Source organism: Castor canadensis, chromosome 11, assembly GCF_047511655.1.
Source record: "Castor canadensis chromosome 11, mCasCan1.hap1v2, whole genome shotgun sequence".
Classification (NCBI taxonomy): Eukaryota; Metazoa; Chordata; class Mammalia; order Rodentia; family Castoridae; genus Castor; species Castor canadensis.
Genome location: NC_133396.1, coordinates 125,769,078 through 125,795,749, shown reverse-complemented (window position 1 = coordinate 125,795,749; position 26,672 = coordinate 125,769,078). Strand labels below are relative to the sequence as shown.

The window sequence follows — 26,672 nt, the reverse complement described above, 5'->3', positions numbered from 1 at the left end:
GATACATAGGAGGTGGCAGCAAGAGGCTTGAAATGGCAATCCTTGCCCCAGGTATATTTATATTTTCTAAGCTGGGAGATTCCAGCTTGAACCCATAGCTAAATAAATATGTGGTCATGTCACTTAGCAAACCCTAACCATCTTGCTAGGGTTTAGGGTGAGTGTGTTGTTATTCAGAAACATGGATGGGTCTTGTTATTATCCAAAACATGGAGATAATGGGCGAAACATTTAGGGCATTCCTTTCTGGTCAAGAAATCATCTTGTATACTCAGACTAAATTACTCATCTGGGAAGAATGCAACTCAGTATCTAAAAGAAGAGAGAGTAATGGGAGGAATGCTTGTGCTCTTGGTGATTTTCAGTTTTACTTCCTGGTTCCGTTTTAGTTCCTGAGCCTGGCTTAATGTGTGACGTAGTCATAAAAATTTTAATTTTCCAATCACCTTGTCCTCTGTCTATTCTTCCTCACTATTACTTATTGAGAGTATCAGTTAGGAGTAACATATGATTGCCTGTGGCTTTAGTGACACGTCTTAACTTTTGATTCCAGAGACTGGGATAAACTACATGGGAAGCTATATTTTCATCCTCTGTCACAGACACGGCTCTTTGGTGGGTCAGGGAGCAGCTTCCTGGGGGTAAAACAGTGATGGGTTCTGACATGCTTTAATTTTAGTTCTCCTGGAATTTAGTTTCATTCCAGGAGAAGCTAGATCTGCATTTCCATCACAGAGAAGACAGAGATGGATATTCCTGATGGCTGCATCTCCTGCCTGGGGAGGAGCCCATGACTCTGATCTAGGGTGGCACCAGGAAACTGAGAGTGGGCTCTTTGTCAGTGGGCCAGAGGGGAGACCAAGACTAAAGTCCAAGTCCCAGTGGGTTGGAAAGTGTCTTGCATTTGAGGCATTATATCAAGGCCTGGGTATAAGGCCAGGGTCACATCAAGAAAGACAGAAGACTAGGGAAAACTCTCTTCCAGAGAGATTTCCATACACACAGGTCCTGAGGAAGAGTCTAGGGATAGGAGAGGGGAGTAAGCTGCCTGTGGATGACAGTTTGGGCATTCCTTATAGGATTCAACATGGTTTAGTGCTAGAACCAAGGATGATCTTAATAGACAATGGGATCCTTTATGTTATCACTGCCCACCCCCCCGCCCCAACTGGTTTCTAGTTGACAATCTCATAGGGAGAGTTAACTCATGTGGTTATCTTGGTTTTGATTAGCCACCTCTTGATTTGGAGGGTATCACAGGAACATATAAGGTTCAAGTTTAAGTATTCCATAGATGTTTACCAAGATTTTAAAAAAAGTGTCTATGAAAGCACTGATCATACTGCTTCAGTTTATTCTATCGATAGTCTTAATTAAGTTTTGCAACATCAGACTTCAGAGTCTTGACCACTGGAATAGATACAAACTAATTCTTTTATTGAAGACAATCTTGGTCCCACTTTCAGGCCCACCTTCAGCCCCACCTCAAAGGTGGAGCAGGGGGAGGGGAGAAAACCTGTTGGTTGGATACACCAAGTGGGACCAAAGCAAAAAGCTCTGGGAAACCACAGGTATGAGGACAAATGCACTCTGAGCCTTCTTGGTGGAAATCACAGTTTTTAATTATTAATTAAATCACATTTCTGATTTGTTAGCAAATGCCAGCATGTAGATACTGGTGGAGGCACAGAGCCAAGAGGGAAAAAGACTTTCAACTTTAGCTCTTGGGAGTTCAGACCTTTCAGAGAAACTTCAAATGGTCTCTCTTCTTCCCTTCCACTTGGAACTCTTCAAATATGAGGGGTTGAAAAATGTTTGTTTTCTTGTCTTAGATTCATGTGGGTGACAGGAAGGGAAAAGGGTTGTATTCCCTGTGGTGGGGCCGGGGAGAGATCAACCTCCATACACAGTTTTCTCTTCTTCTTCCTCCTCCTCATTCTAAAACTCTGTTTTCAACAGAAGGGCAGGGATCTTGTAGTGGAAACCCTGGTCAAGAGGACAGGAGCTGCCAAATCTGGTTTGGTATTAGTTCATGTCACTGGGTGCCCTTGAGAGGAACTCTTCTCCTATAAAGACTTTAGTGTTCTTACCCATGAAATGGGAAGAATGTGAATTTTTAATGACATGTGTGTATGGCTTGGGACTCCAGGCATTTAATGGTGTTACGCAGTAAGGGCAGAAGTGAGTATACCTGGTGAGGATGTCAGGTCTTAGACACTGAGAAGAGCTGGTGCCTCTTTCAGTGATGTTTATAGAGAGACTTCAGGTGGGCGTACAGCATATCTGTCCCAGCATCTAGTGGGACACCTGGATTCTAGAAAGTATTCAAATGTGTCCTTTGAATGAGAGAAGGAGGAAGAGAAGAAGGAAGAAATAGACTGGAGTGAGGGGAAAAACCCATTGGGATCTATCATGAAGGTTTAGAGAGCCTCCAAATGGCTCTCCTTCCTGAAATGAGCCCCCCTGCCCTGATCCCTTTTCTTTTAGAGAGCACTATAGATCTGAATCCTCCACACCTTTCAGCAAAAATAAGCTTCAGATAGGAACTCCCCACACACTCTCCACCCCCAACAGGAACAATTAGGCTAGGCCTTGATACCACTGAGGATAGGACCAGCGCAGGTGGGAAGAGCCTGGGTGAGGGGTGAATGCAGGCTGTGAGTGGATCAACATGATTCTGAAGGTGATTGTCATGGGCTGGAGCAGGTAGCTGGCACTGCCTAGGCTTCCTGGGGACCGTCCTGGACCTGAGCAGCGATGTTGTTGGACTGGAGCAGGAAAGCTGAGTAGGCCATGTCAGCTTCCTCCTTGGATGACTAGGGGGAAACAAGACAGGCATCAGTGCACAGAGTTTGGGAAGGACAGAATGCCATCAATGTCCTGAATTCTCCATCTTAGCCTGAACAATACAAGCCTGTGTGACCCCTGTTCTCAGTCCAGCCCCTGCCTGTGCTCACCAGGAGGGACTAATTTTGAGAAATGGAAAGTTGCAGGCTCTAAAAATATCTCCTTCTGTCTCACAACCTCCTTCCACCACGTGGGGTGGAACCACCTCTGTTGATGGGGCCTGTCCCCAGAAGCTGTGCCCACGCAGCCCATGGACAAGGTGGTCTAAGCTGGCATTAGCCTAAGAGGTCTTTGTTTTTCTTTCTCTACCAGCCCATATGTGTAGGTTTTTAGCACCACCAGGCTAGCAGGGAAGGCTGCCTCTAGCACTGACTCTATCTCCTAATTGTGAGAAAAGCGGTAGTCTCTGCTGGTCCATGGGACAGCAGATTTGATAAAAAGTGGCAACATCTCAGGATTAGAGGCAAGGTGTTATCCTAGGGAGCCTTAGGGAGGCACGAGAGGAGGGTAATCGATTAACCCAAAGCAGGTGTTGCCTCTGCTGAGAGTTCAGCTAATGTGGCACTTGACTGAGGTGGACAGGGGCTTCTAGTGATTATCAAGTTGCCCCCCACCAGGAAATGTCTTTCAGGCACAGGCAAAAGGCTGGTCCTGAGCAAACCCTCCAGGGAGGCTGGGTGACCCATGGCAAGTCCCCAGGTTCCATAGTCCAGAAAGAACATCCACATGTGATTTCCCCACCTGTGACCACATCTTTCATGCATTTGCCTTCCTGACCTCCTGCAGGCACACAGCCTAGAAAAGCAGCACCCCTCCTTCCTCAGCCTTTTCCACACCAATACCCCACAATCAGGAAGATATGTCGCCCCCTCAGAAAGTCCTCCTGAACACTGCCCCATCTTCCTTGTTCTAGGGTCACCACCCATGTGGAGATGACTTTGTCCTGAGGTCTAACTGCAGTCCACATGCTGCAACTCCTTTGTCACACAAGTAGAGCCTCCTTCTCCTTCCTCAACCTTACCCTTTTTGCCTTCTTGGGTTCCTTGGGGTCTGTGATGCTTTCAGTGGTGGTCTCCAGCTCTGTATATAGAGAGAGTGTGGTTAGCCCTCGCTAGCTCTATTCCCACCCCAAAGTGACAGGTTCCGTTCTGCTCTTCTAGAGGTTGGACATGCTTTTGAGACATACCACATTTTCCTTCAAGAACTGTCTCTAGAGCTACTGGAGAGGCCCCCAAGTTGTCATTGCCACCAAACTCCCCAGAGTTGTTGAAGTCCGACATGCTGATGTCTGTCCTGTAGCTTCTAATTGAAATGCGGTCTGTCAGGAAGAAAGAAGAATTAGTACATGGACAAGGCAGGGGCAGAAGGGACCAGGGTGAGGGGGCTCCTCTTTGGGAGGAACAACCGAGGCCTATGGGGTGCTGAATGGGTGGTGGCCTCTGGCTGCTCACCTCTGATCCAATAGAATAGACATGATCTGAGTCTTTTTAAGGATAATCAAGACTCAGTGATCCCTGACCTTTGTCACTCTTTGCCTCTCAATGCAAAACACCCCTTTCTGTCCTTTACATCCAGCCCTGTGAAGTGATTATTATCACCCTGTCTTGATCCATGAGGACATCAAGGCATCTTCTTCTGAGTAGCCCTGCCTCTGAACTTAGACTCTGGAGATAGCCTTCAGAGATAGCATCTCTGAAGTTAAGTTTTGGAGGTATGGGAGTTTACCTTTCTCTACCTGCTTTCTTAGAATCCTTGTGTGAGCCTATGGAAAGAAGGAGACCCTGGTGGCCTCCTCTTCGGGCAGCTGAGCCAAGGCTGAGGGCTCAGGACTAGAGATGGAGGTAAGAAGCATCCTGGGGACTCACCCACATTCTTCCGGTGCCGGACTCTGGCCACCCACACAGACACAGCGCCCACTGTCAGCACCAGGCCCAGGGGCACCAGGGTGGAGACCAGCACATGGGAGCTCCCGCTTTGTCCCTCAGAGCTGGAAGAAGGATTAAGTCAGTTCATCACTGGAAGAGAGATTTGAGGGCCCAGGATGTGCCTCAGCTAGCATTCCTCCCAGTTTATGCATTTAGCCCTCTAGATGTGGCTCCCTATTCCTGTCTAAGAAGCTTTCCAGACCTGGCAAGGTAAGGACCAGGCTTTCTCTGACTCCCAGGCCTGGGAGATTGAACCAAAGTTTAAACACCACCCCTGCCATGGGAGAAGAGCTGAGGGGACCTCTCAAGCACAGAGGCAGTGGGAAGCTGCCCACACTATTCAAGAGACAGTAGGCTATGCTGGAGAGCCCCAAAACTTTCCTCACCTGCCAGCACCTACGGATGCTCTGCCCTCCTGGGCTTGGTCTCCTGCCTGGGATTGGCCTCCTGCCTCCTTCACCACTGTTTCTTCCGCAAAAAGCCTGGGATTCAGAATGGCTTTGTTCTCAAGTTCCCTGACACGGGACTCTTCCACTTCCTCCCCAGGAGCAGCATTTGCATTCTCTGGAGCAACATCCCGGGACCCTGGAGCAGAGCAGAACAAGGACTGAGTTATGGGCCAGTGGTGGTGGTGGTGTTTTTGTTAGGTTAGGGAGTCTGAGGAGGGAGACTTCAGGAATCACAGGGTCAGGGTTGCAACTCAAGGATGTTGGGGTGGGATCTAGGATGGCTATAGCCTTCTCATCAGAGAATGATCTCTGCCCCATTGCTACCAAATTCATTTCCATCTTCAAGGCTCCATGTCATAAATCCATCTGAGACTAAGGGCTGACCTATTACTTAGGGCCAAAGTGATTTTTCACAGGCCTCCCAACTGTGGGGCTGGGTGCAACAGTGTTAGTAGCCTGGTAATGATTCCTTAATGGGCCAGACGAGTTGGACTCAGACTCACTGAGATTTTCTAGAGGGCTAAAAATATCCTCATATGGGTAAAATATCATGCAACATTTAAAAGAGTCAGGAAATGCAAACCTACTAAATGGACTTGTCTTAATCTTTTGTTTTGATGCTGGGGATGGAACCCAGGGCCTTGCGCATGTTAAATATGTGTTCTGCTACTTTGCTACACCTCCACCAAGCCCCGTGCCTTAATTTTCTCTGTGAAGCATTGTAAATGAAAGTATCCTCACCTTTTTTGAGGCTTGGGAAGAGAGACAAAGGACAAATATATTACATATGATAGTGACTCTGAAATTTCTCTCTATAAAAAATTTCTAGGTATAGATGGGACTTCAATCTGGTTTGAAGGGGACCTATGGGATATGTCTTAATGCTAAAGTTAAATAGGAAACCCACAATTTTTACTTGGTTTATGTGTTTATGAGGGATGCCCTTTGTGGAGGACTCCCAGCTACCTTGCTCCCCAGTGCCTCAGCCTCTTATAGTTAAACCTAGGGGCCAACCCTGGTTGAGAGTCCATTAGACAAGGGCCATGGGGTGCTGTGGGATTTAGACCCTGCCCTCGAACACGCACCTGCTGACGTCTCAACTGCCACATAGACAGCTGCAGTGTCTCCATAGTTATGGCCCTGTTTCACCCCACACCAGTACCAGCCCTCATCCTCCTTGTCAACTGAGTTCAAGGTCATGGAGACAATCCGGCTGTTCTGGTCACAGTTCACAAAGTCCTGGCTGGCACCTTCATCTTGGCTGGGTAGAGCCTGGCAGCCCTTGTTGCTCCACTTGCACCAGTATTTCTCAAAGGAGTAGAATTTGCATGGGAAGTGGCAAGAGAGCTTGAGAGTCTCTCCTGGTGCAACAGTCACACTCTTTGGTACCTTGAGGCTTGGTTTTCCTGGAGAAGGAAAAGAGGAAGAAATAGGCACAGAAGTTGGCACTTGGAGATGCTGCTGTGAAGTAAGAGTGATAGCAATTTTTGTCCACATTTCAGGTTTGGACAACATGGTAAATAAACACATTATGCTGAATACAAAGAAATGAAACCATGTGCTAATGTCATAATGGTTATCAATGCCTACAATAATCAGTCCAGAGTCTGCTATAGAATGTAGAACCTTGCTTATTGCTTTCACCTGCTTCCCTTACTCTTCTTCTAGACTCAAGACAAAGACCTCTTTAATACTCTACTTCAGGTGACATCTACCTATTGCAAAAGAAGCCAATGCTCCTGATATTAGGAGGGGCTACAAGTGGGAATTGGAAGATCTTGGGTTGCTTGTCACAGGTACCTACCTCCTGACAGGTAGGCTTTCTTCTGCGGATTGTCCATACATCAGCATGGATATAGGTAAGAGAGGAGGAAGGGTGGCTGGGGATGGTGGGTGTGAAACTGTTGCTGCTGAGAGCCATCTTGGGCCTTTCTCCCCTCCCCCTTCCCAGTTTTGTTCTTACCTTCAACAACCTTGAGCTCTGTTGTGGTCCTCCAGCGAGTATCACCATTAGTGAGACACCAGTAGAAGCCGGCATCCTGGGTGGTGAGCCGGTTGAGGATGACTGTGTAGGTACCATTGCCTGGCTCTTCAAACAGCGCAAGCCTGCCCTCATACTGTTCCTGAACCAGACCCTGGCTCTCCACCAGCAGTGGGCACTGGCCATTTGAAGACTTTTCCCAGCGACACCAGTACTTGACGCTATTGCTGTCCTTATTATTGTAGGGGCAGAGTATGGTCACCGAGCCTCCTACCACACCCTTCACCACAGAGGGAGTTTGGGGCATTGTGGTCTCTGGAAGCACAGACAGAGATAACATGAAAAGACAGTGACACAAAAATACCCTGTGAGGCTTGAGCAGCTATCTCTCCAGGGTTTCGGCCAGAGTGGAGAGGGAAGTTCAGACAAATCATCTCTCTCTCCTCAGGAAATGGAAAAGACTTTCCTCTTGTCACAAAGTCTATAGTTGGAGCCCTAGAACCAGACTCCAGTGACTTCACCACCAGTCTGGGTATTTTATTCCTTTCCCCCACCTTGTACTGAGCAGAAAGTGTGTGTGGGGGGGATTTAAGAGAACATCAGCTCTTCTCTTATGGTTTCTTACTAAATTCCCTTCTTGGTAAGTTTTTATCTATTTCTCAGCTCATCCTAAAAAATGGCCCAATGGGCTCTATCTAAATTAAGACACTATTTAGAATGTGTATGATTGAAAATATAAACTGTGTAGCCCAGATAATTTTAATAGTCAAGGATGCTGAGGGGCTTCCCAAAGAGGACAGCCATTCTCTAGACTGCTAACAATGAGGTCCAGAGAGAACTGGGGCAAATGAAGAGGGGGAGGATGTGATGAAGACCCAGAGCTGAAAATACGAAGGATGCCCAATGAATATAGGCCCTTCAAGGAAAGGTCACAAGGAAAGATACCTGGGACAAAAAGTACTGGTTTGCTGCTTCTCACGAGGGCAACTCTACGCAACATGTTCCATGTTGATGGCTCTCCAAAGTATAGCTGGTGGGTCAGATTGTGCTGAATAACAAATAACCCCAAAAGACATGGGAGTGGAGCTGGAGCATTGCCTTTCTTGGAAACTTTGAGACCAAGACAGGCCAATTCTTCTCCCATCTGAGCATGAGGAATAGGGAGTCAGGGAAAGGGACGGGTCAGGGTAGGGGACAGAGCCCACCATGGCACTGAAACTCAGATAATCTACAAGTCTTCCTCCATTAGGAGTTTTGCTCTCCTTATTTCTAGTAACTAGGGTTAGCCATAAAAATGCTTTGATCACAGAGAAGAATAAGTGCAGCTAGCACAAGGCAGACAGAGGCTGCATATTTTAGCTCTCCTGTACTGCTGCCCACAGTACATTTAGATCAGGGTTCTCCAGTGAGTGGATAGTGTTGACTGATGCAAAACATTGATGAATAGACTCAGGAAGCCAAAGTAGCCTCTCAACTGCCAGACCATCCCACCCCTTCGCTCTCCCCGCTCTGGAGTCTCACCCTCATTGACGAAGAGTTGCCAAGCCTGGACAGGCCATTCTTCCTGCGGCAGAACAGAAGAGTTGACTTTGCACAGGTAGCGTCCTTCATCCTCTTTCCTCAGTCCAGTGATCAGCACGCTGAAGCGGTCATTGTCTTTCTTGGGGATGAGCAAGATCCTACCCTCAAAGGCCGGATCCCACTCTCCCAGGGTATTGATGATCACATCACAGGTTTCCTGCTTGTTCACCCGGCACAGAAATTTGTCTTTATTGGCCAAATCAAGGCCCAGGGAACAGTCGAAGGTCACAGAGCTCTTCAGGTCTCCATAAACCAGCTCTGGCTCAGGCTCTAGCACCTGGAGGTCAACATTTTTCTGATCAGCAGTAGATCCTTCCCCAGCCTGGCAGACATACAGCCCAGCATCACTGAGCTTCAGGTGACTGATGATAACGCTGAACTTATCTTGACTGGTACCTTGAATAATGAGGTCTGTTCTGCTCTGATAGCTGGGGTTTACAGTCCCAGTGGAGTCAATGACAAGCTTGCAATCCTTGTCTGTCTTCTTGCACAAGGATTTCTTATTTTGAGCATTGCTAGGATTGAAAGGGCACTCAATGGTCACTGTTCTGCCCAGGTCCTCAGTGTAGACATGTATGTCATTTAGGAGCCCAGGGCCTGCAGGATGGAGGCAGAGGTAAGTTGTAATTTCACCGTTTGGTAATATGGGACCATTTGCTATTCCCAGTGAGGGTCAGGGTAGGCCTATGTCCTGGAATGTCCTACTCCCCAGAGGAATACTGTCAGAATATGTCTGTTGGGGCTTAGGAAATTATACCCCAAAGTAAAGGCATCAAAAGCAAAGTTTCTCTCTGACCATCTTATGTCCTTCTGTCTCTCACCCCATTCTCCCCAAAGATAAGCAATAGAAACTAGAATTCCTCTTCCCCAAGGTGGGCCATAGAAACCAGGATTCCTTTACCCCAAAGCCATCCATAAAACAAAAATAATACTCTTTCTCCCCAGATTTCTTTATAATAGCTGGCCGTAAAGAAAGTCTTGATCTACCTTTGTATGTGTTAAGACTCTCATTGCTGAGGGATCCTGCCTCATACCTAGGAGGAAGAAATGCTATGATTGGGAGAGAGGGGAAAGAAGAATCTGAACAGATGGCACTTGCTGGGTTTCCCACTCAGTCTGCCCCCATTAACCTAATTTTTTTGTTCTGTCTTATCTCTATATGGCCATTCTTGCTTTATGGAACTTAAGCATAAAATCAGATGTTTGGATCTTTGTTCTGAAGTTTTATGCATATAAAATTTTGATTAAATGTATTTGTCTTGTGAATTTGTCTTTCACTATAGAGGTGTCAGCCATGACTGTTATGATGAGTGAGGTCAGCGATCACCCTCGTCTTCTCCATTATATTCAGAACCTTACTTGACTGTTGTCTTCTCCAGGAGGCCTTCCCCAGTCTGGCTCTAGTCTCTCCTTCCTCTGTGCCCACCTGAGACATCTGGATCACTTATTTCATCCTATCTAGGCTAGAGTTAACCATGTTCTTCACAGATCGGAGGGCACAGACATTTTCCCTTTCACATTTGGTTCCTTTGCTGTTGTCTGTACAATACCCCAATTAACATGTGTGGGAATGAGCAGAATGACTGTAAATATGGGATTTTAGTGTACAGCAATGAAAGTTTTTAAAAATTCCAACAGTCCAACCATGTAATGGGCTGTTGTCTTATGAAGGAGTGAGTTTCTGCTATTGAAAGTGTTTAGTCAGAGCCAACATCTGCAGTGTTCTTCTAGGTGTCCAAATAGGTGAACTCTGAGTACACTTCAGCTCTTAAGAGTCCATGGTGTTATAAATTTCATTCACCACTGAAATGACTTCTTTGTTTAGTATACAGATTCATATTCTAAAGGAGGAAGACATATATTTGAGAGTCCCTTCGAATTTCTCCCTTGGGATTCTTTCTCTTCTAAGTTGCATTTGACTATCCAGTTTCCTCATTGTTGAACTCTTGTCAAAAAGAGCCTTTCTTTTTCTCTCTTTCTTCAATTAGAACAGGCTATTTCAGTGGCCTGTCTTTTCAGAATCCAAGACTTTGGTCAAGAACTGAGAATCTAATTTATGCTGATAGTTCGGATGGACTAACGAATCCCATTAAAAAGCATTCATTTTAAAAGCAACTTCCTGGTGGCCCAAGGCCTTCATCTAAAGGGTGCATTAATGGTCAGAATTTAAATTTCTCAGCACCTTATCTATCTTTTTAAGCTTATAGATGTCTTGTCCCTTCTCCAACAAATTCACCAAGAGAAGTTGTTCTCCTGATCCCAGTCTAAGCTAGGGCCTCAGTAAAGCCTAAGACCAGGTAGACTTAGAAAGGTTCACCCACTGCCCCCAGACAGGCCTCATCTGTCTCAGTGCTGTGTCCTGTTGGAAAAAGTCTTTGCCTCAGGAGGGAGGCGTCTTTGGACCCCATGCCAGGACACACTTCCTGTAAGGAATTCTTTCTCAAGCCTTCCCATTACAGCTGAGATGATTTTCTCTGATTTCCCCCAGAAGCCCAAGGAGCGTGGACCCTTACCCTGGCTGACCTCCAGGCTCACATCAAAGGACAGGCCTCGGCTATTTATGCCGAGGCCACACTTGTAGTTTCCAGAGTCATCCTGAGTGAGCTTGGCAATGTTCACCACAAATTGGCCGTTCTCGGGGAAGTTGGTGAGGTTGGCTCTGCCCGCATACTCCGTGGAGATGTAGCCCTCCGAGGAGATGAGAGTTGTGCAGCGGCCATTGGCTCCCACTCGGCACCAGTACTTTCGGGTGTGCCGGTTGACAGAAGTGGATGGGTAGTAGCACTTGATGGACACTGAGTTACCTTCCACACTACTCACCTCCTCAGGCCCAAATATGGGACTTTTTGTGGAGATTCCTGTGGGAACAGAAGACAGTGGCTTTCTGAGACCCTGGGGAGAGGAAACCAGCTGAAGGGATCCAGAAACCCACCCAGAGGAGAGGCCATTTTCAACCGAATACGTGTGCCCTCTGCGGACTATTTCAATATATTACCGCTAACAATTTCTGCATTGGGTAAATGATTGCTTAGTCATTATTGAGTTCTAATTCACTAGTAATTATCTTTTCAAGAGCAATGGATGATGAACTTCTGGTGTCTTTTTTTTTTTTTTTAAAGAAAATCACCACTTTTCTAGGGTTGTTATACTTTTACATTTTCTATCTCTACCTCCTTATATTTCCAAGAACACTTTGTAGATGATTTTTTTTCCTAGATAAAAATATTAAGACTCACCCAGCGCTGGTGGCTCACACCTGTAATCCTAGCTGTTCAGGAGGCAGAGATCAGGAGGATCTCTGTTCAAAGCCAGCCTGGGCAAATAGTTTGCAAGACCTCATCTTGAAAAAACCCATCACAAAAAAAAAGGACTGGTGGAGTGGCTCAAGGTGTAGGCCCTGAGTTCAAGCACCAATACAGAAAAAAAAAAGACTCTGGAAAGATAATTAATTTCGTACAAATCCTACAAGTCATAAAGATGCTTGGTTTGAGGTCAAATTCTTTTTTTTTCATTTTTGTGGGACAGGGATTTGAACTCAAGGCTGCACACTTGCAAAGCAGGAACTCTACCACTTGAACCACACCTCCAGTCCATTTTGATCTGGTTATTTTAGAGATGAGGTCTTGTAAGATATTTGCCTGGGCTGGCCTCGAAATGCGATCCTCCCAATCTCATCCTCCCAAGTAGCTACGATTATGGGCATGAGCCACCAGTGCCCGGAGAGGTCAAGTCCTTTTTAAGATCTCCAATGAAGACCCTTCCCCAGACCCCTGGCCTTGAAATTAAGAATTTCCATCTCTGTCCCTGATTTCTAACGTTCACCAATCCATTTTCAGTCTCAACCTTTTTGCTTTGCCTCTGTGAAACTCCTTCTTACAGAAGTACACATTAAAAATTTTTGTGAGGCAGAACTTGGGTTTGAATTCAGGACTTCACACTTGCTAAGAAGGCACTCTACCACTTGAGCTATGCCTCCAGCCATTTTTCCTTTGGTTATTTTTGAGATAGTGTCTCAATTTACACCAGGGACCTAGACTCAGTCCTCTGAATCTCTGCCTTCTGAGTAGCTAGGATTACAGGTTGAACCAGGATACACATTTTGAGAGGGACATCCTTTGGGTTGAGTCTGATTTCAGTGTCCCCAGGAAACTAGATCCTGGAATTGGGGGAGAGGGAGGAGTAGAGCCCTGAGGAGTTGGCAGACATACCTGGGAGGAAAGCTAGCAGGAAGGTGAGCAGGAAAATCTTCATCATTGGTGGCTCCCAAGAGGGGCTGTGCCACTTACACCAAATTCTTCTTTGTGACATGCTGTAAGATAGTAACCACAAGGATCAAAATTTCTCTGAATTCTGAGTCCAGCTGACCTTGGAGTTTCTATAATGCCTATTGGACTTTCTGTCTCTGTCAACTGTCATAAATCTTGTTGAGCATATGAGTGAATGGCTTTTTCTTTCCCATAAAAGCTCATTCATTCCACAGTGCGATTATTCCTCAATAGCTATAAGTGGCTTTTGCCTTCCCACCTAAGCTGCACATTCCTTTGGGAAAGGGTTATTGGTGACAATTCTTTTGTATCTCTTCAGGTGATACAGTATTGAACACACTGTAAGTCTTTAGGAAGGGCTCTCTGGAAGATTGGTTACTACCAATATGTGGCTCCATCTTTCTGTTTCAGCTGCCCTCCTACATCCCTAGAGGTGCATAGTTTCTGTGTATTAGATCAGCAAACTGATTTACGAGGACATCTAATAATTTCTAAGGTGTAAGTGTAATAAGGGTCATCACCATCCCCAATTGTTCTCTTACCATGTTCCAGGCAGGGTGCACATAACTTAACATGTGCTATCTCATGGGACTGGGGGAAGATATGAACCCAACTTTGTCTGGCTCCACAGACCAGGATCTGTATGTATGTATGCTCTTAACCTTGTCCAAATAATGATAGCGTGTTTATATCTGCTGCTATTCCTGTGGGTTGTAGAGCCCCTGCTACTTATCAAAGCACTGTCTTTAATGTTACTCATTTGATCTTTATTACTTCCCTTGAAATAAGTCAGACAGATATAATCACAACCATTTTATGGATAAGAAAATTGAGATCTTGAGATGCTCAGTGACACCCAAGATTTCCCAGTGACTTGGTTATGGAGTCACGGTTAAAAATGTAGATATTATAGTCTTTTCTGCCTGATGGGGTTTGGCAGACAAAGATGGAGACTCCAAAGTAGTCCATGTGGACTTTGTCATCACCATGAACATAACTCAAGGCTGGGGAGGGTGGAGGCCCAAGCCCTTGCCTTGCTGCAGCTGTCTGGTGGTTCCAAACTATGGCCTGGAGAAGAGAGGAGAGGGGAATCCCCAGTTCCCAACAGAATTCTTAGGACTTTGACAGACTTAAACTTTGGAATGAATTTAACAAAGAGTGGTAAAGGAGAAAACAGTGATAATAAGCCCTGGGCGGTAATGACACCCATAAAGATAAATGAACTAAGCAGGAGGGAACCCAGGGGCATTATCTCCTCTCACTGCTTTGCCCCATGACTCCTGTTCCCAGCTGACTCCTGTTCTCAGCAACTTCCTTCACTAACTTGAGCCAAAGGCAATAGAGTTGTTTATCTTGGTTATTTCTTTTCCGTAAGGGAATTTCCCAGCAAGGAACCCTTTTATTTCCTTGTGGAGATAAAGGTATTTGTTTCTCTAGTTCTTTGGAAGAGTAAAGGGAAGGGGTGGGGATAGATATGAGTGTCAGGTAGCAACTTGAGGCTTTCTTCAACTGGGTTAATTGCCCCAGCACTTTCTCACCAGGCCAATAACACACTCCTAGAGTGGGGTCTTAGCCAAAATGTAGTCAGTTCAATTTGGATGTACTCAGGGGCTGCTGGCTGGTCTGTCCTGGGGTAGATGGAGAGTCACCTAAGTGTTGGGAAGCTCCCAAGTGGCAGCAGCTGTGAAGTCTGTCTTTTTTCTACAACAGTTGGGATAGACGGGCTGCAAAGTCTTGACTTAACCACTCACTGTTTGTGCTGGTGCTGGATGCAATCACAGGAAGAAAGACCAAATGCCACCAGCTTTTAAGAGTCCAAATCAGTAATGTTTTTCATGGGTCCTCATTCCTGTACTTGTCTCTAGATAAACAAGCTTCCTAGTATTTTTTTGTGAGACAGAAGGCGGGGGGCTTTCCAAGGACTGATCTGGGAGATGCTGCCTTCCTCTGGATTGGTAAATTGACTTGCCTGTGTTACAGAGAGTCAGGTAGCAAGTTCTCCAAGGCGGGGCGGTGGGGGAGCACTGTCTCCCAGCCCAGGATTCTTTTCATTTTGTGACACGTTTGAGTAAATGGCTACGGCCACGTGGAAGAGCACCCTCAGTCTCAAGTCAGGGGTAAGAACATCAGCATACACAATGGGGAGGGAAATCCTGACAGAGAATGACCTTGGCAAGGAAGCAGAGTCCAATCCCAGAGAAAGGATGAGTAAGAGGAATTCTAAAAGAACAGGAACTCTTCTTTACCCAGAGCTAAAATCTGGAGCACAGTTTCTCTGGTAGCAGCTGAAAGGACCCTGTGCTTTGAGAATCAAGAGAAACTCTTCATCTCAGCCAGACTTCTTTTCTCAAACCCAGGCGATTTAGGTCTTGGAGAAGCCCCATTTATAGGGTGACTAAGGTTGTATTTAAAGTATTTGTTTGAGGATGGAAAGAGCAAAACACTTACTGAGCATCTGTAATGCGTCAGATGCTTTGCTAGGGTCTTGGATGACTTCATCCATTGGCATACCAACACAAGAGGTAGATGTTATTATCTTTGTATTATAGATGAGAAATCTAGCAGCTAGAGGGATTCTTGACCTCAAGATTTATGGCAGAATTGAAACTTGGATCACTATCCTATTATCACTCTTTGAAAGAGTAGAGAGGTCTGTTCTCTTGGGTTGTATGTATGCTAGTTTATCATGCTTCAGGTACCTTTTTGCATCCTTCAGCTAGGAGTTAGTTGCTTATTCACTGATGAGGCTGAGAAGTTCCAGATCATTCTCAGTTTACTAAGTTAGTGCTCTGATACACTCAGTTTACATTCCTGTGAGTGTGGATTGGGACAGGTGCAGGCTGTGCTGGAGAAAAGAGCTCATTGCCTCCTTCTGTAACCAAGTCAGCTACCTCCCTTTCAGCTCCTGTGACTGCTCTTCAGTTCTTGTGGCATGAAGCCCCAACCTCTGTCCATCTAAGCTCAGGTGCCCTTCCTTTTCATGAAGGATTGCCCGGGCCTGTGTTGTGGCTTGGCTTCTGGTGAGCCATGTGTTCTTGTCTTCCTGTAGCAATATGAGCTTGTCATCTGTTCAGTACCTGTTGGGGTCCTCACAGCCTCTGCGGCTCGGTTAAAAAGCCTAGGTGGCAGTTTCTGACAACCTGGGAGTGTAAACTTGGAGGAGCAGGAAGCTTTGGAGTTCAGAAGAGTAGAGAGAGGCTGATCTGGCTGGGAAGGGTTGTTTTCTTGGTTTGGACTAAACAGTCTTTCCTCTACTTTCAGGTGAGGCAGTGCCTGAGTCCATTTGTGACTGTCACTCTCATCTCCCATGGGTAGAGGAGTTGAGCACAGACTAGAGTGAGCTGGGAAATAGTTCCATGAAGAGGAGCTTTGAGGATGGAAGAGAACCCTGGGTCCAGCATCCTGCTTTACCACAGGCTATAAGCATAGCTCTACCAGTTTATCAAAATATGCTGGCTCATCTCCCTCATCGGCAAAATGGGTATAATAATCCCTGACTCATCTACCTTAAAGGGCTAGTGGGATGGGAGAATATGAGGGAGGATAATGGGATAATGTATATGGAAGCACTTTAAATAGTATCTAGTGCTCTTCAACTCTAAGAGGCAAAATTCCTCTTAAGCATAGGACAGTGTTGGGGAGGGGTGCACCTGACTTTTATGGTTGACTGAGTGGCATACACCACTGAGTCCTCACCTTGGCTTTCCGCCCTCTTACCTGGGGGCTGTGTAATTTGGGGAAGGCTATTTAAATGTTTGAGCCTTAAGTTCCTCATCCGTAAACTAAAGATCATCGTACTTCACATAAAGAGAGGCTAAACTGGGCGCTGGTGATTCACACCTGTAATCTAGCTACTTGGGAGACAGAGATCAAGAGGATTGAGGTTCAAAGCCAGCATGAGCAAATAGTTCTCAAGACCCTATCTTGAAAATGCCCAACACAAAACAGGGCTGGTGGAGTGGCTCAAGTGGTAGAGCAGGTGTGAGGCCCTGAGTTCAAATCCCATTACCACCACCACCAAAAAACAAAGTTGCTCTAAAGATAATGTGAAATGACATATGTATAGCAAGGTCATGGGATTAAAAATATAAGTTTTCCTCCCTCTCCTTTCTCCTGTTACTGTGGGAGTAAATGAGAAGACTGTTAGCTGGGCATCTTTCAAGCCTGGGAGTGAGTCATCATGTTCAGAAACACTGTGGACTAGGTTAGAAGAACATGTGCTGAGTTCTTTCCAAGTGCTTCACATACATGTTAACTACTTTAATCTTCACAACCACCCTAGGAGTTAGGATAAAATGAGCAACCCCATTTCATAGGCACAGAGAGGTAAGAAATATGCCCAAAGTTGTATAGCCCTAAGTGACTAAGTTGGGATTCCAGATCAAGAGTGGCTGTTAATCATTGTGCTGTATCTCAGAGGGTCTTGCTTTGAGAGGAAGCAGTGGGCAGAGGAAGGATCAGGGAGTCCAGTCTTAAGAGAAGAGTGTTGCTTTGTTCTCTCCTTTCCACCTTTCACAGGAAAGGCAGTTCCTGTGACCAAAAGGAAGTGCCAAGAGAGAAAGTTCTTCCTGTATATATTAGTTTCTTCCAGAAAATGTGAGTGCCATTTATTTAGCATCTTCCCTGTGTAAGGCATGCTGCCTTTGTTTCCTGTAAATGGGTGCATCAGTGTCAAAGTTTCTTTCTACTTCATCGCACTGTGTCAATGCTGGTGACTCTGGACCCCAACCTCAGCTCATTTAGGGATGGGGAAAGGAAGCATAGATGAGGGCCTCTGCTGAATGAGTATTCCTTATCCAAAAATGCTTGGAATCAGAAGTGTGTCGGGTATTTTTAATTTGAAATATTTGCATATGTAAAATGAGATCTCTAGATCTCTTGGTGATGAGACCCAAGTCTAAACTTGGAATTAATTTATGTTTTTTATATAGCTTATACACAAAGCCTCAAGTTAATTTTATACCACATTTTTAGTGTGCCTATATTTTGACAGAGACCTGTTACATGAGGTCAGGTATGGGATACAGCACTTGCATCATGTTGGCTCTCAAAATGTTTCAGGGTTTGAAACATTTCAGGTCTGAAATTTTGAGTCAGGGATGTTTAACCTGCTTTTTTTTTTTTTTTTTTGGCATAGTCTTGCTAAGTAGTCCAGGCTGGCCTGGAACTTGTGATCCTTCTGCCTAAGCCTCCCAAGTGCTGAGATTATGGGTATGCCACATCCAGCTATAACATGTTTGTTAAAAAATTAGGTAGTGTACTCTTTTAGGGGATATCAAAATGTCCTCACAACCATATCAGAATGACTATACCAAAATGTTGTCATTCACATAAACTTATGGGTCTTAGTTCTCTGAACTATAAAATGAACCAAGATACCTACCTTGCCTGTCTCTGTTTTTGGGGGGGATGAAGTAGGAATGGGATGAAACTGTGAAAGCCCAGGGTAAGTGGACTTACTTAATGGAAGCTGACGTAGTTACACTTTTTATAAACTAAAACCACGGAGACCTAGAGGTGCTAAGAGATAGCCTATGCTCTCAAAGCAAGTTGCTCTCCTGACTCCTGGTTCAGCTCCTTCTTCTACATCACCAGTTCAGGGCGGGGAGAAGCATAGATGGAGAGTTCCAGATTTGGCTCTGGCCTGACCCAATTCTTTCAGCTACCAGATAGCTGCCTTCTACCAAGGTCCCTGAAATTCTACCAAGATCCCCTCTCTAGTTGTTAAGGATGCTGTAATTCCCCTAGTGAAGGGAAAAGGTGATGACAAAAACTATCATACAAAACATGAGCACCCTGTGATTCCAGGCACTGTGGTAGCTGTGTGAATGCAGCTGAGGGCAGGAGATAAGGTTTGATTGCTGCTACCCTTGTGTGCCCTCAGGCCCCCGAGCTGGTACAGGGATACTCTCAGGGTGGGCAAGGGGAGGGGAGGCCATATCTGAGGCTTCCTGGCTGCTAAGTTAGGATGTGCTTAGAGATGCTGCCTGTGCCTGGAAGGTGACTCTGCCCCACTGTAGGCTATTACTGTGTGGGGACCTTATTTTTTCCATTTGGAGTAAGGATAGGCTGACATCATTACGCGTACTTGTGTTTCAAGTGGTGGGAATCTGCTGAGGCCAGTCTGGATTGAAATGAGAAAGAATTTCAGAGACTAAGAAGCCCAGAAAAAGAGAGAGGGAAAACTTCAGAGACTAGAAGAAGCCTCACTATATTTCAGCACTTTATGTACATTTTCTGAATCTGGTCTGTCTAGTGCTCAATAAATCCTTGAGTAATTGAACAAAATTGAAAAATACCATATAATTGCCATTTTGCCCTAAGGCTCACAAAGCTATTTTATCCATATTTTCTCTTTTGAACCCACATCGACCCAGAGTGATAGGTACTATTTATACCTCTATTTGCAAATTGAGTAACTGGGGCTCCGAGGGATCAGGGGACTTGCCTAAGGTCACACAGCTAAATTGTAAAGGAGTACGGGAATTTGGGGACCAAGCTTAAAGGGAAGAACTGCGTATTGTGACCACAGGTGTCCTTTCTCATCCACAGTTATTTTGCAGACAAGATTGGGGCATACCTGCACCAATGGCCATCCTTCCCTGTCCCCTGGGAAAAGCACTTCTGCTCCCCCACTAAATAAACCACATAGACTGCCCCCAAGTCCTCCTCACCCTTCTCTATGAGACTGGGAGTTGAAAGTGTAGGGAATTGCCTGGCTACATCCTAGAGAGCATCCTGTCCAGGAATCCCAGAGCAACCACACTTACTTTTAGTTACTTCTTTCTCTCCCGTTGATCCAGCTTGAGGGGCACAGCCTGCCGGCCAGTCTGTAACCCCTGCCTTCCTAGAAGCTGCCAGCAGGTACTGCTACCAAAACTGAAACTGTGCTCAGTGCCTGACTCGTACCTGGACTCTTAAAGGGCCATTCTCTCATAGGCACGGCGGTCAGCCAGGGCACGTGACTCACAGATCCCTAGCTTTCCTTTCTTTTCAGCTTTCCTGGCTGGCCTCATTTGCTTTATCTTGACCTTGGGGAGACTCTGTTGCTTGGGACTCTTCCATTTTTGCAGCTACAGGACATGGGGCAGAGTGTCAAACAGGAAGATCTTGCTCTGTGACTTTCTAGCTGTGAGACCTTAGGCAAGTCACTTTCATATTTCTTTTCATCTGGAAAATGGGGATAGTAATGCAGAATCCACAGGTAGAGGACATAGACAGATACTAATGATATAAAATGCCTGGTCCAATGCATGGAGTGGAGATGACAATCTTTTGGGCACGGGTGGCAGAAATGGCTCTTAGTCCTTGGTCTCATATCTCCCAACACCTAGCATATGTAGTCTGGACTGTCACCCATTACCCACTTTCTGCAAAGCCTCTTTTATCAACTCCAGAGCTTCTAGAACTTGGGAGACCATGTTCTCCCCTTTTCACTTGCTGGCTGCATCTGGGCTCTCCCGAAGCTGGACTGACCTTGGAGTCTTGTTAGGCCCAGGCTCAGCTCCAGATGGAGGAAGTACTGACCTGCTGAATTGAGGCAGCAACCTCCTTCCCTGCCGCAGTTAGGGCATGGTGGTTTCCCAGGGTATGGTATATTTAGGTTTCCAAGTGTTCCCAAAACAATTGTGGCTGTCCTATGTAACACAAGTGAAGGCCACTTCCCAACACACACACACATACACCCCCATCCCTGGTCAGACTCCCCCCGGAGCCCCCACAGAAATCCTGCCTGTCCTACCTGTGCAGGGCTGACCTGGCTGTCCTGCTGAGCCCTACAGGCCAAACCTCAGAAGGGGAAGGAGAAAAAGAGAAACCGAGCCTGAGAAACACAGGGAAGTCAGAGGCCTAAGTCTTATTTTAGCTAACCACTCACTCACTTGGGTGTATTAACCCATAATCACAGATTTGAATGACGACAAAAGAAGTAATTTTTATTATGGAGCTGAATTTCAGACCCTAAACCCAAAATGTGACTGATGTAAGAAAAAAATAATTTTTAAATTTTTATTAAGTAATAATAATTTGTCACTTCCAGACAAACCTAACTCAATGGTATCTCTGTCCCTTCATTCCAGATTTGAATTTCCATCCCATTCTGGATTTTCTTTCCTTTTGCCTTCTTTCTGTCCTCTGGGGTGGCCAGTGTTACTGTTGGGGCAGTGAGAGGAAGTGGTCATCAGTGTGGTGTTGCTTTGTTGTGCTGGCCTTGTGCTCCTAGAAGAAATGGTCTGTTCACTGAGATGTAACTGGTCCTCCTGGTCAGTGGGCCTTTAGTCCTGCTCATCCAGATAGCACAATTGTCCACTCAGTGTCCTCCTGTCCCTACTGCTCAGCATCTTTGGTAAGCCTTCCAGGCCCCTCAGCGCTCTTTAGCCGTTCTTGTGGCTGAGCCCCACCTTTCTGAGGGCTTTTGGAGATCCTGAGCAGCAGAGCTGTATCCCCCCAATACCCTTGTAGCCTTCTGTGTTCCCAGGTTCCCATGTGATTGGGGGTGCAATGGTTATAGGAAGACTGTGGGCCTCTGAAGCTCTACGCAGGACAAGTAAGGTGCAGACTGCCTGGGCTCTGGGACTTCCAAACTGGTCTGGGTACGGATCTTTGTGAATCCTCTCTTTCACTGCAGTTTGAGCTCAGTCCCATGGTGGCTGGCAAGAAGACGCAAAGACACATCAATAAGTTCTTTTCTTTCCTCCTTTGCAATTTCCCTCCTTCCCCATTCCAGGGTGGGTTCTGAGAGGGGGGATGTGAGGAGCCTGCTTCTGCCAACTGATAGCATCTTTCAAAAGTTTTCTGTTTTACACCTCTCTCCATTTGAACTCAATAGTTAAAGTATTTTCATGGTATGTTTTCTTATTTCTCAGTAATCTGCTTTCCCCAAAAGCAGGGAGTAACTTATGTTTTGGCTGGAATAGGGATTAAGGGAAGCCAACTGCATACAGATACTTGAGGAGCCAAGACTTGTGGGGAGGGAGAGAAGCACATCCACTAAATCATTGCTTCTCATGCTGCCTGGACAGATCTTCTCTACGCCGTAATCCCAGCATGGGAAGCAGCTCACTAGATCACATACTGGTATGTACTTCCAGTGGACTCCAAAACTATTTTAGCAGACGACATCAGATTCACATGCATGCACACAGGTACAAACAGGCACACACATACCCCACATACCCAAAGCTCACCTGTCTCATGAATCTAGCTTAGGGAAAGGGGAAAAGAGAAGTAGAACCCAGGAAAGAGTCAGGAAGTAAAAGTCCTGTGGCCAACTTTGGGTTCAGTCACATGCTGATAGTGTGAGTAGAGTCACCAGCTTCCCCCTCATGTTGTGGTTTCCTGGTGTGGAACTCAATGGCCCTAAAATAGCCCTTGTATCCAGCCCTAGAGGGACAAGGGACTAGCCAAGAGAGTCCAACTGCTCAACTCAACAGTGATGGCAGCAGTAGTAAATGTGTGTTACAAAACATATCACTTTGCCTGCTCAAACCTCTCTCTCCTTTAAAAAAAAAGAGAACCATGAAATAAGAACCTACAAAATAAGAAGCACAATTTCCCATTTGCCTTTCATGACTCTGAGACTCAGTATGTATGCGTTGGTGTGAGGTGAGAAACTGGTCTGGGGTCAGTATGCCTCTGTTCCGGTTCTGGTTCTGCCTCTAACTGCTGTCCAACCTTTGCCAAATCACTTCCTCCTTTAGGTCTGCAGACTTTTCATCTGTTGAATGAGATGGCAGGGCCAAATGATTTCTAAAGCCCTTCCAATTTTAGGATTCTGCATGTCAGTTGAGCATTATATTTGTTTTTTTGTGGCAACTGAAATAAATGACCACAACCTTCCTGGCTTAAAACAATAGAAATGTATTCTCGTTCAGTTCTATGGGGCAGAAATCCAAATTGAGGTGTTAGCAGGGCTATCTTCCCCATGAAGGCTCTACAGGAGAATTCATTCCTGGTCTCTTCCAGTTTCTGGCTGCTGATGGCATTTCTTTTTTTTTTTAATGGTGGTGGTACTGGAGTTTGAATTAGGGTTTCAGGCTTGCTAGGCAGGAACTCTACTGCTTGAGCCATGGCTCTAGTCCTTTTTGCTCTGGTTATTTTGGAAATGGGAATCTCACTTTTTGTTCACACTTTCCTGGACTGCAATCCTCCTGTTTATGCTTTCTGTTGCAGGTAGGCTGACAGACGCACACCATCATGCTCCAATTTTTTTTCCATTGAGATGGGATCTCATGAACTTTTTGTTTGTCTGGGCTGGTCTTGATGCATGATCCTCGCAATTTTAGCCCCCAAAGTAGCTAGGGTTACAGGCATGGGCCACTGGCTCCTTGGCATTCTTTGATGTATAGCTGCATCTCTGCAAACTCTGTCTCCATGGTCATATTGTCTTCTTTGTTTGTCTCCAATATCTGTCTCTCTCTTATGAGGATACCTGTGATGACATTTAGGGACCCCTCAGATAATCCAGTATGATATTCTTATCTCAAGATCCTGAACTCAATCACATCTACAAAGACTCTTTTCCCAAATAAGATCACCTTTATAGGTTCTTAGGGTTAGGATATAGACATAGCCTGGAAAACAGGGTATTTTCAGCCTCTCACAAGCATCCACAGTCATGACCAGTTAAAGATCCAGGGAGTTTAGAGACATACAGGAGTGTGCATCCTTGTCCCCGGAGAGCACATCATCTAACTGAGGAGCCGTCACCCACATATACAACACTGTCAAGGAACCACACATGCCAAGAGATAGCAAACATGGACAGCCAGCACAGCCCTGTGAGAAATGCATAGCTCTGCACCTGGACTGCCTTGGGTTCACAACCAAGCCTTGCCATCTGCTAGGCAGGGACCTTGGACAAGTTATTTAATGTGTTTTGGGGCTAATTATCCTAACCCATAAGGATGTTATAAAGATTAAATATAATAGGCACAGTGGTTGGCATCTAACAGTTGCTTATAATTCAGTATCAAGTGAATGGGAAAGGCCAGCTTCTCAGAACTAAGTGATTACCCACTGAAAGATGAAGATCTGAGGGTAGAAAAGGCCAATGACTTGCCCAAGTGTGCATGGTGAGGCAATGGTGCAGATGGACCTACAACCAATACCTTCCAGCACTGGGCATTTTCCTCCCTTTCTCAAAGCCTTCACACTCAGGATGAATCTTTGAAATATGTTTCCATAGACACCAAGGAGCTTCTATTTACATCCTTGATTGATCCAGAGAGGATTGGAGAGGACCAAGCTCATGGGTCCACACAGATCCAATCCTCAGACTGTCTTTATTATCTTGATGCTCCAAGACAATGGATGGACCTAATCACCAATAGAAAAGGGGAGCCCAAGTCAAACTGCCCTCCCCCCACCCCCACTGCCCATCTGGCCTGCCTCGGTATAGGTGATTCTTGTGAGTGTTGCTTTTGTCAGATGAGTGAGATAAGAGTGAACAGACGAAATGCTGTTTGCTGCCAGCTCTCTGCTCCCATCTGCAGGCCTTTAGCTGAGTCAATGTTTAACCCTTGTCGGGAGTCAATGTTTAATCCTAGGCCAGCCAACCCTGTAATCTAGCATCCCTTGTGAAGTTTAGAATATAGAGTGGATTTAGCATTAATCACTGAAAAACAGCATTGCCATGCACTGATGAAAGCCAACCATTTATTCTTCCTGGTCTAGTTTTCCCTTGAACTGGGGGAGAAGAGCATGGGATAGGACTATTGTCCCAGTTGCCCAGCTGGTAGCTGAGCACTGCTGGCTAGCAACAATTTAAGTGTGCTCAGTGCTTGGAACCCCACTAAGAGAGATGGTACTGGAATAGTCCAGTTGGTTGGGTGTGGGCAAGTTTTTTCAGAATTTCTGAGCCCAGACTTATGTTTGGAGGCCCAAGTTTTTTTTTTTTTTAGGGGACAGGTGCAGGAAAGAGAGTTGATTATAACAACTTCCTATTTGCCTGACTCTTAGGTGATTGTATAAGGACTCCACTAGGTCCTTCCTAAGGATTTCAGGACAGCATCTATCATCTGACAGCATTGTGTCAATGAGGCAAAAATCAGAAGATGGCAAGTTTGGGTGGTGGGGTATGGGGATGAGAAGAAAGGAAAGAATGCTATTGAGAGATTGGTGGATCCAGTCTTTGGATGGCATTGGAGGGGTGACTTGGTGGCCAAATATGCATGTGAGCCTCCAGACTTTTCTTCTGCCTGAATCAACACCCTGAGTCACCTCTTTCTCTCTGACTACCTGCTCTCTGTGTTGCTGATCTGATGTCCAGTCCCTCACTGTTTGCCTAGCTCAGTTGACCTCCAATCAGAGTGACAACAACATCTTCTGGATCCTCTGGGTCAGAAGGGTTATGGGACCATTTATCATTTTGGCTGAGGAAAGGGTGAAGGCAGAGACCATGTCAGGGTCCCAGACAGGCTGAGTTTTACCCTGGCAGAGGTTGGGAGTGGGGTGTTATTCAGGGCACAGGGAGCTGTAAAGCTGAAGGCGAGTTGGCCATGGCACAAAGGCTCTCTCAAGTCCCCCTTGGGGACATCTTCAGGCTCTAAAGAGCTTTTATTCCCTGTTTCTGAGAGACAGGGAGGAAAGAAAAAACTTTTGCTGAGGTTACCAAACTACTTTCCTGCTATTCTCATCTCCACACCCTGGCCAGGGAGGAGCGGAAGGAGGAAGAAATTTTGGAGTAGACATCCAAAGTCAATAGGTGAGTGTCAGGTGACAGGACCCAGCCTCTCTCATAAGCCATGGAGGTCCCCCTAAATACTTATCGTTTCCTTGTTCCTTGTCTGAACCTGGCCTTTAGCCCAAGGTGTGCCTGGTAGGCAGCCACTGGAAAAGAGTCCCTGTGATCCCCTGTAGCCCTATGTGCCCACCTGAGCCTGAGTGGTCCCATCTATAGAAGACGAGTCTTTCTTTCTGGTGATGTATACTGTGCCCAAATTTTAGTTGTCTGTACAACATTGGTGGAAGTGGAGAGCTGGCAAAATTAAAAATTCAGGGTAACGCATTTGCTAACCGGGCTGTCTTTCCCAGGCCAAACTCCTAAGGAAGCAAACACTCTGATCCCCTTCACCTAAACTTTTGTCTGAAGTGGACTGCAACATCTTCAGACAAATTGCCACGTAACGTGGAAAATGCCTTTAGACATGGTAGCCCTGGATTTCTGCCCCCTCTCTAAAATACTCAGAGTTGGGGAGGCAGGAATTTGCCACTCAGGGAAAGAAGTGGCCTCTGTTTGACCCTCCAGGCTCAGAGCAGAACTGGTAGTTCTGAACAGAAGAGCCAGATAGGCAAAGAGTGGGAGCAGAGTTCAAAAAGGCACAACATGAAAGAATCTAGATCCTAATCAGTGAACGCGTGTCTTTAAGGAACAGGAGGCAAACGCTGCTGTGCTGGCCCAGTGCCTCTGCACTGTGAGTTCCACATGCCTCCAGGGGCATGAGTCGAGTCCTCTCCTGTGGCTGGCACCTTTCTGCTGCCTACATGGGTTTCAGCAGAGCCCCCCCTAGAGAGTATGCAGTGGGGTGACATCTTATCCTCCTACTGACAGTAAAGGGAGAAAGTTGGCCTAGGAAGACCAGAGCCTGAAGTCATGTCTTCCTGGGCCCTGCATGCAGGGTTACCA

The 26,672-nt window shown here is 46.0% G+C and overlaps 1 protein-coding gene and 1 long non-coding RNA gene across 2 annotated transcripts in view; one reads left to right on the top strand and one right to left on the bottom strand.

The window, feature by feature from the left end:
• Nucleotides 1-26,672, top strand: part of LOC141413962 (uncharacterized) — a 49,900-nt gene that overhangs the window by 6,068 nt on the left and 17,160 nt on the right. Inside the window, exon 2 of the long non-coding RNA XR_012439021.1 lies at nucleotides 6,890-7,080. This is a non-coding gene — a long non-coding RNA (uncharacterized lncRNA). The remainder of the gene's footprint in view (nucleotides 1-6,889; nucleotides 7,081-26,672) is intronic.
• On the bottom strand, nucleotides 1,598-19,977 carry Pigr (polymeric immunoglobulin receptor). The gene is made up of 11 exons (XM_074048460.1): nucleotides 19,819-19,977; nucleotides 12,992-13,092; nucleotides 11,297-11,641; nucleotides 8,724-9,380; nucleotides 7,185-7,517; nucleotides 6,307-6,627; nucleotides 5,159-5,357; nucleotides 4,713-4,834; nucleotides 4,034-4,165; nucleotides 3,869-3,927; nucleotides 1,598-2,816 (listed from the first exon to the last, which is right to left on the bottom strand). The coding sequence occupies exons 2-11, from the start codon at nucleotides 13,089-13,091 to the stop codon at nucleotides 2,721-2,723; spliced, it is 2,364 nt and encodes a 787-aa protein (XP_073904561.1). The 5' UTR covers nucleotide 13,092; nucleotides 19,819-19,977; the 3' UTR covers nucleotides 1,598-2,720.